The 10119-nt window shown below is 45.5% G+C and overlaps 1 protein-coding gene across 1 annotated transcript in view; it reads right to left on the reverse strand.

Moving 5' to 3' along the window:
* The window catches only part of LOC128303107 (U7 snRNA-associated Sm-like protein LSm11), a 51077-nt gene extending 42789 nt beyond the window's left edge, over positions 1–8288 (reverse strand). Inside the window, exons 1-2 of the mRNA XM_053039962.1 lie at positions 7922–8288; positions 7509–7849 (exon numbers count right to left, since the gene is read on the reverse strand). Coding sequence (XP_052895922.1) covers positions 7509–7849; positions 7922–8225 — 645 coding nt within the window. The 5' untranslated portion in view covers positions 8226–8288. The remainder of the gene's footprint in view (positions 1–7508; positions 7850–7921) is intronic.
* Between the last annotated feature and the right edge of the window lie 1831 nt (positions 8289–10119).

Consider the following 10119-nt stretch of genomic DNA (forward strand, 5'->3'; position numbering starts at 1 on the left):
GCGCTATCATCATGAACACGATTAGAGCTAATTATGCTAATAGAAGCGAACAGCACGACAAAGTCCACCTGAAAGAAGAACTCGGTACAAAACCTAACTAAAACTGTTCACCAAAACACGCTGCTCAACTTCAACGCACCGCGTTGCGTTCACGCGCGTGTGTTCAAGATGGCCGACAATAGCAATCAACGGCTCAGGGACATTCTGATCAACACTTTCGAGGCTGAGGTTTGTGCCGTTTTGTCAGTTTCCTGGTCGTTTGCGGCTTGGGTCGGTCATCGTCGTCGCTGCTGCGAAACGTCATCTTGGCAAGGACAAGATGGCAAAAGGGTGAAATTGGTAGCATGGTGGTGCGAGGCACCACCCGAATGTGCACGCAATAAGCTCGCACGTACGGAATGGGAATGGCGTAACGCACTTAGAAATAGAACTAGAAAACGACCAAGTTGATGACGAATCGGTCCGCCTATAGAAAGGAAAGGCGTTTGGTGCAGAGATGCAGTTACTCATATCGTTGTCGTTTCTCGAGAAACTAGATTGGCACACCAATACCTTCCATTGCGCTACGGGTCTCGGAACTGGTGGGCAAATGTAACTATTTTCGATTTAGCAGACATTTCACATTTAGTTTGTTTGGTTCTATCTAATCTTTTATTTCTTCACATGATTTGCAGTCATGTCGATTTGTTAATGTCAACATTACGCCTTTAATCATTTAAGTTTTATGTCACTTATTGTCTACTCGTGTGCATGGACATTTACGACCCTTTCTTAAATGTGTTCCAACAATGCAAGCGTTCCATTGATCGGTGGATGTTAAGCAAAATTCCTAAAGACATTTAATTAGCCTGACCTCGCATGTTCCGGGAGTAAAACGCAGACGATGTAAAGTCCCGGCTTTTTTCATCCATAGTGACAATCGATTGCAATAAAATGGGACATAAAAGTGATAGTTTATGACTCTTCACGCCTCAAACACATATGAGGGCCGAAAGAACCCATGATCATACACGCTTTTATTAGAACCCACGTGATCAATAGCACCGAAGCACGCAAGATGAATATAGGATATTTGCTTGCTGTTAATAACAACTTCTAGGAATATAATAGCAAGTCATTACACGGATATACATGTAACTAATTTATTCAATGGTTGTTTATTTCAAAGTGATCATGTGAATATTAATACTAAGGCAGACGGCAATGAAACGATGCGTCGTTCGAACTAGCCTCGTTTGACTCTTTCACCAAGTGAGTGCGTAAGAAATTGCTAGTCGGGATTTGAACCCAGCCGCATCCGTATGACAGGACAGAGAGGTTTTGATGACGCTATGAGACCAGTTCCGTTTTAAGTACGTTCGAGAGCAAATATAATCTGCAACATTCTGAAACACATCCAAGGGTAATCTTTCCATTGTCAGATAAATCATACACGTAATACTTTTCCGTAACGCTAATGCCATACCATTGCCTGAATCAACACGGTAATCACTTCGATACCACTTTACACCATATAACCTACCACACAAAGCCACCTGTTGCTCCGGAAAGTCGCAAGCGATAGCAAGCGATCCCGATTTGTAAAATGAAATGATTATACAGAACCCTGGGCGAACATGGCGGGAAATCGTCTGTTTCGATTTATTACCGCCAAACGATCGAGGGTCAATTGCTCCGATTAATGCTTGCTGTCGAATCAATTATCGATCATTACAAAGGCACAAAGTGTAGCCGGTACCGGTGTTATTACAACGCGCGGCCGTACGCAAAATGGTCGTCCAATCTGCTCGCTATGATTCGATCCACTTGTAACGGGCGGCTTTCAATGTTTTTTTTGCTATTATTAGACCCCGGGAGTAGTGTAATTATTTTAATCTCTTCAGTCTGATACGGTAAAGAGTGGGATACAGCAAACAAAAAATCTCGATCTTGCTAGGGGGAAGTTGTAGAAAACATGACTGCAAAATGCACGATCACCATGCAATGTAATGAAAACTAGTTTTGTGTGACATCTAATATTCAATTCAGCTGAAGTTGTAGAGCTTCCTTGGTTCGTGCAATTAAAACCACCGAATAATACACCCAAAACCAGAAATGTTCGTCAATATAGCTAGCCTTCAGCAGACCACCAATTCGCGGTGACCTTCCGCCCTGAGGGGTTGTAAATTCACGATCAAAACCTACTACGACGACGACGACGACAACGACGACGACCACACCGACGAATCGAGCTGCTTACGGCGGTTGCAAGGCCGCGCATATCTGTCTCCAGTGTCGCGCCACCCAACGCAACCCAAACCGCCATCGCCACCACTACCACCACTACATGAGCGGACGTAGTAGCGTAACGCGATCGCAATATCGGAAGCGATGGCGGTCTGTTTTGTCTCGTTGCCAAAAAAAATAACCACCAACCAAACGATCTACGGAACGTATACAAAAAAACCCCAAACTGCTAGTCGACTGTTGAACGCCAAATGACCGGTGACGTCATCGACGACTCGCCGCGAGAAGATGTTTGATAGAACGTGGATCGAACGTAAACCAGGTGTACGGGGATGGGAAAGGGATGCGGGAGGGAGAGGGACAGAGGAAACATGTTATTCGTCACGATCAAGGTTCCCCCTTGATGCTGACCGTGAGTGAGAACCGTGATGAATATACACGCGGGCGGCATAAGACGACGGAGACGCACGGTCGGTGTTGCGTCGTCTACTACGTCTCGCGTGAACAGCTTTACTTTGCACATAACCCCCCGCCCCCTTGCATCTGGAGGATGTAACGGGGAGAGGGTCTTGCTGGTGGGGACGGGAAGTTTCAGTACGCTTTGCAAAAGCTCTGCCGCTTAAGTTTCCCCTTCCTTTCGAGCATCGCGTGCTGTAGTGGTTGACCTTACGAAAGTTTCGCCGTCGATGGTGCGATGGGAACACGATTGGGGCAACGGAGTGGAGTAGCAGTAGCGAGTAGGTGGAGGGGTTTGATCTTGAAATTTTAGTTGCTCACCGCCATTCGGGTTGGCGGCCAAACGAGTCGTGTCGATCGATGGCAAAGCTGTCCGTTCGGTGCTTTGCAAATGCAGCACGTCCTCTTCCATTGAAACGGTGGCGGATTGTCATGGGGACTTCAACAAGGATTGGCCGAGGAGTTGCAATTCAACCCCTTTTTTTTGGAACTTTACACCTCCAAAATACGGAACCACCATCCAGCAACGGAGATCCTTTAAGATCTCCATCATCTCGTTATGGGAAAAAGATCCAAGATATCGTGGACATAAATAGTTTAGGTGTGGAATTTAGAACCTGGATTAGATATCATTAGGATATTTTGAAAACTATCTAGTGTTGCGATCTGTGTCTATGGCGTCTCAAAATCTGCCTCTGCATTATTATACTATGCTCACGTTATCCTTGGACGCTAGAACTCGCACCAACTCCAGAAGCACACGGAGATATTGGTAGGCATCGCCATCAAAACAGTCGCTTGATGGAAGAGGTAACAACACAACAACAAAAAACCGCTCTCAACACGAATGCGGAAAACATTTGATCGATCAAACACCACCAGACCAAACTAGCACCTAACAGGTTTCAAAGCCCTCCGCCAAGCGAGCTTCACCCCAACTTTAACGCCACTCATCTGGACCGCGACGATACACATGCTACGCGCTCAATGTCATGGCGGTTCATTAGTGGCAGAACACGGCGCAGATCACCAGCAGAGCATCGAGTCGAAGGTCTTGGGCCCGGTGATCACCAATGCGTTTGCTTCCAAACTCCACACTTCCACATCGCATAGTCTGAGGGCGATAGACAGAGATAGAGAGAGAGAGAGAGGGGGGGGTGTGTAGGAGATATAAGAATTCGACAGAATTCGACCCCTTACCACTGACCATCAACCGGAGAACGATTTATGGACAGAACTTTGCAACAGAGCGTGCTTCAGATTCTCACAGTTGACAAACGACCTGTCATAAGCCACCGGGGTCAGCCAGCCTAGTCAGGCACATGGCAGTAACATCGTAGAACATTTGCATAAATAACAACACACTGTACACGGCGTCAGTACACACCGTACACAGTTGGAAAATGCACACCTTATGGAAGTTTTGCACAACGAGAGGAGAGCATTCTCACTAGGCGAGGCCTAGACATAAGGGTGGTGTCGTGTGTCGATAGGTGCAGCTCGGCGACATATCGGCCACCGATTCTACCGACATAAATCAGCCCCCTGTTCCACGATATCGCCACGACTCGATCGCCAGATATCGAGGGTCGTTGGGTCGATTAGAATACTAATCGATCGTATTAAAGAAAAAGTGTAATTAACTCACCTCCCCCAAGCCATCTTAACATTGTCGCCGGCTAAACGAGAGTCTTCGTCGGAGGGTTGGGAATATCTAACGGCGGATCAACCGGTTCGCTTCCGGAGGTATCGATTTCGGTGTCTCAAGCGCCCAGCCGTCATCAAGTGGTGGCGTGTGCCTTACCGTACTCCGGCTCCGTTACATGCTATGGCGAACGTATCGTATGCTGCGATCTCGCAATCGAATGGAGCGCGACGAATGCGTGGCAAGAATGTTAATCATTTTGTGGCGCATTACATCAACGACCACATCGGGTCGGGAATTCCCGGGTACTGCGCGGCGCTGGAAAGATGCACGACAAACGGTGCGCCTTTCCCGGCACTATTTGTAATTATTTAATTTATTTCAATTTATCCCTCCAACGGTGACGCTTGGCAAGATTGTAGGAGCGGCCCGTTCTTCCCGTGCACAATGTCAAGCGAACAAGTAGTGAAAGTAATCGTGTTTTCATGCGTTCGAGCGTGTTGCTGCACAATGTTGTTGAAGGGTTTCCCGCTTGATTGAAGTCTATTGATAATTATGAAATGGTAAAAGTGCACCATGGCAAAATGCGATCAGGCGTCCATCTACCGTCGCTGGAATCATTTAAAAATTGCATTATCCCCCCCTCCCCCCCATTCACTCCACTGATGCAACCGATCTGCGCGGTATCGGCGCACCAAGTCCATTGCCCTTTTTGGCTGCACTTTCCCCCCCAAGGCACAGGGCTCACAGTGGAGGAAATTGTCGACAATCAAGCTGCAATTTGGATAGGCCTTTCTAATGCCTGTGCTCTTTCGGTTGCCTTACAAGATGCGAATCTCTTTGCTCGCTTATCTTGTGCGAAGCAATTCTGCGTTACGTTTCATGTTTTTTTGCTTCTTTCTTCTGCATGCTTTTATCATTTCTTCACGCGCTCTTATGTTGTGTTTTCACTCCAACACACACACACACCCACTTCCGACTTCCGATGACGTTGAAAGCACGGACAGTTTGTTGCACTTGGTCGGTTCATTGAGAAAGCAAAAGCAAACTCAGCCAGAAGATCACGATCAAAACAAAAACCGAGGCGAAAGCGAAAGAAAAATGACCTTTTTTCTTGTGACGCACACCACGGGAACGGTGTGGGGTGGGTGGGAGGAATTGTGTGTGGGGATGGGGGGGATGCATTTCCTCTACCACCCGTTGGTTCGTGGCCATTTAGTAACACGATTGGCGCGCAAATGATGCGCACCGCACACGCAACGATGCATCGCACGTTTGCACCTGCTTTGCGCTGCAGTCGCTGTGACCGAGCGCCCGATCATGTGGGGTCCGTGTGTGTGTGTGTGGAACTATGTATTTTTCCGCTCCCTAATGCTTCCATCGGTTGTTGGGTTGGGGTGCGAGCGGGCGGGTTCGCTAACGGTACTTTGCTAAACAAGCAATCGCATTACACGGTTCGGGAACTTGCCCTTATGCTGCAACATAACGCGCAAGAAGGCCAATGAACGCTCCGGACGCTTTTGTGCGCCATTTACCATTGAAAGCCACCCCCGGTAGCAGCGGAAAACGCTGGTGCGAATATTGATGACGCCGTAATAATAGTGCTCATGTTGTCAATAGATCCATCCAGCGTAGCGACTGATATAGCCATGCAGCATCCATCATGGTCAATCTTGTGACCTTTTCATACGCGACTGCTGCGGAGAAAATCTCCTATTCATCATCAACCCCAGCGGTGGAGAAAACAAAAAAAGGTTAGTTGAATTGTGACTGATTGTGGCCGTAATGACGCCACCATAGGCCGCACGGAAGCTAAAGACAGCACTGCTGGCTGTTATCACCCTACCATCGTAGCAGAGGCCAGCGATCTCTGCGGGAGATGTAATCGCGCACATCGGTGGGCAGCTTGGGATGCTCGTACGCAAGTGCAAACCGGTAGCCGGAAAGACGCAGAATATGCAACATATGCGCAACTTCTATCAAAAGCCCCCCTGTTTGCTGCGCCTCTCACATCCCGCCTTCATTGCGAATGACGTGCAAGGAGAAGGAAACGATGTTGGCCAGTTTCTTCGCCGCACTGTTGACTGTGTGTGTGTGTATTGAAAAGTGAAATGATTTCAACTTTCTCTGCTTCGCCATCTCCTATCATGGTTTTATCGCCGTTTTGTACTATCCAACCGTACGTACACGATTCGTACGTACTGTCGGATGCAATTGAATGGCGCTAGAAGCACGTAGGTGTTTATGTGCAGAAAATGGTTTCGCGCGGGACGGTATGGGAAGGTGGCAAAATGGTGGTTCCCCTTGCCGGATAATGCCATGCTTGACGTAAAACAGGCGAGGGCAATAGACTTTCCGCTTTGCCCTGTGGCGAACTTTCGGTTAGAAGTCAATGAACAGGGAAACTGGCTGGTCGGATGGAAAACTTTGAACGAGGAAATGGTTTTCTGAAGGAAATTTTCTTTGCACTAATTAGTAAAATTATTGAAAAGATCATTAAAAAATAATTGGTTAACCACGCTACACAGTTTTGTTGATATCGTTGATACAGTCTAGCCCAGAAGAATGCAATTCGGAAGACAAAATTACCTTTCTATGTGGTGCTAAATACCTCTCCTAAATAGATAAGCTAGAGTGCAGCTACTACAAGGGAAATTGCGGTGATGAAATTTGCCTGTAAGATATTCTTTCTAATACTTCAAAAGCGAGTTGACCCATTCATAAAAGACATAATAGGAAAATAATAGACAGGATTTGGATGTGGCAGATCGCAGAACCCATCCACATCCAAACGAGACGTGGTACTTCCAAACTTTCCCAACTGAAATGAAACGACCACCAGAGAGACTGGGATGATGGATTCAGTCACCAATGTGATCGTCCATTTGGAGGATTCGAGTACATGACCACGACTGCGAAGTAGTTGTAGTACCGAATAAGTAAGCTCTCAGTCATATAGATGTGGTTTTGATATAATCGGACGTATTATTCCTATGTCTATTACTAGCTACGATGAACATTAATTATTTCATAAGGATATGGCTATTTATTTCACATCCTTCGAGGAACTCGGTTGTGGATCGCACGATTCGGGTGTAACCAGCACTACCTGCATTCCCTGTATGAGCAGTTGTGGTAGCCTGCGGGTTATTATCACATTCTTTTTACCTTCCGAGCGTACCTTTGTTTTGGGGAGAACAATTCCGAGCCGCCTCAATCGCTCGCTGCAGTCAGCTGGGGATGGCAAACTGTCCGGATGCTGGTTGTTCTGGCTGTAACGATATTTGCGTCTGGTCCACGTTTCACACACATCGCTAATGGCCATGTTCCAGTGTTTGTCAAACAGTTCAATCACACCCGTAATATGGCCCCGAATCCCTTTCTGTTTGCGAACGTACACACGGACGCGTCTCCGTTCGTTCATCCAAGTTAACATTAACGCCAATGGTCCTTGGAAACCTTTTTCCATCCGGAGAAAGATGTTTTTGGTATGTCGTGCCGATTTCACATACTTTACTGGACCTATCAAATCGAGAAAAGTGATCAAAACATCAGTGCGTCATAGCATGGTGCCATCACAAACTCTTTACTTGCCTTGCTCTGGAAGAAATCTTCTTTGCGGTAACAGGTTTGTTGGTTCCGCTTTTGATTTACTCAAACTGGTGGCAGAACGTATTTGCTTAAGCCGATTTTCATCAAACGGTTCCGCGAAGCCGCCCAATATGGTTTGCTTTGATTCCAGTACGCTAACGTTATCGTGTAGCCGGGCAGTTGCAACAGGCACTTTCATATTGCCAGAATATAGCGCTTTTAGCGGATTAAATCGCTTGCTGCCGACGTCCAACTCTGAGGAGCTGTCTGAATCGGTTGTTTCACTTTCAGAATCACTACTAGCCATGGTTTTAACTGCGATTCATTAACGGCTTTGGGAGAACAAATTTAACAACTTGCAGATGCGAATGATTTCGTGCGGTACTGACTACTGTCAAAAGCTTGTTTACATCAGGGGTGCGCAACTATTCGAACATCAAAATGGTTTCATTATTTTCATCTTGATGGGTGGTGCAAGGGCAAGTATTTGTTATCGAAATATTTTCATACCACCAGCGACATGTTAGTCATTAGTTTTCCTGATAGTATAATTTATTACTATTGGGAATAATTGGGAATAAAAAATATGTTAGACGTTGAAAACAAAACATTCGAACGAGGTTTCGAAATGGATGTCAGTTTTCGAAGTTAAATTCGAACGGATACGTATTTAAATCAAGCGTTACTGCATGTGTGCAATGAAAGTTATTACTTGTAGGAAAGATGGTTTTCCAACCCTTATTTAGTATCATTACCAACTAATTGAATTGTAGCTTAACATTACGAATTTGTTATTCTGCGTCATTAATTATATCTTCTTGTTGTCACTGCGTACGTACAGTTCCTTCGGTTTTAGTTAATGAGATGGCCCTAACTGGCTTATGCTTTTACGTAATTTTCGTCACACGGTAATACCATGACTAGACGAAAGGATTGAATTTCAACGAGAAGCTCGTATGTAATGCTTTCGGCACCCGAATAGTTGCTTTCAGCCCTTGAAGTCAAGTCACCTGTTGAAGATGGTATCGTGTTACATAATTTTACTTGAATGCTATGATCGACGTTCCTATTCATATCATGGGAATAACAGGACGCAAATAAATTTCATTTTCATTTTGATTGTTACAAACGAGAGCAATATTTATAATATGTAATACATGATAAAAATGTAACATGTTTCGTTTTCTATCGTTTCAGAATGTTGAACTGGAGAAACAACACACTGTGATGATCGTACACTGACCCTCACCTGAATTTACCGCCTTTTGAACGAGCCCAGAAAATGATACTGAAGTTTCGAAACGAGCCAAATCTTGCCAACTACTTATCCCGCCAATCCGACATCTGCTACTCAAGCTCACCACCTCGAACAACGGAGACAGCAGTCGTTGGAAAACATTACCGAAATATTTCCACCGAAGCAATACCATATGCCTTCAAACTAGCAAAGCACAACAAGCAATATAACCTGCAATACAATTTACGGCCGCAGGAACTTTTAAGAAACGGTGAAAAAAGTTACACTCCGTTCACCTAACCTTCAAACGCAACGATATCTGTGATAAATGATACTAATTCGGCGAAACAAAGCTGACGTGATTAACGTGTGTAGAAAGTTGAAATTTAGCGATAAAATAGAAACGACCGTTATAGTGAGAGTGGTGAATAAAGCAATATTTGAAACGGTGCTGTGGTGAATGTGTAAATAGCAAATCGTGGTGAAGTTAGATCGGTGTAGCGCCACCTAGGCGCAATTATATGGAAGCTCAGCGAGGTGAGCGCGCGCGTGTGTTTGCGTCTTGGCTAAATGTGTGGTGAATTGTGTAGTGCGTGGTGAGAAAGCGAATCAATTATTTTACCTTCAAATCATTGAAGTTTATTTTTAGAGAATTTTAGTGCATTCGTTGCAAATGTACAGCTATAGTATCGTACTAGGTAGAATTTAAACGAAAAGAAAATAAAAGCTGGCGTTGGCGAGTTTACGGGGTGGCTCTGCCATCGTGGCGATGCCATTTATCGACGATGAGTTGCTGTGGTCCCCGGACAACGATGGACGGATGGTGGATCTGCAAGCATGCTTGCAAACGGTATGTTTTATCTGTTTGGTTGAAGGAAATGTCCAGCTAGAAAATAGTGGTACCAATGAGGTTTACTTATTCCTTTTCGCTGCAGGAGAGCAACCAAGCTACGGCAAGCCAAAC

Source organism: Anopheles moucheti, chromosome 3, assembly GCF_943734755.1.
Source record: "Anopheles moucheti chromosome 3, idAnoMoucSN_F20_07, whole genome shotgun sequence".
Taxonomy (NCBI): Eukaryota; Metazoa; Arthropoda; class Insecta; order Diptera; family Culicidae; genus Anopheles; species Anopheles moucheti.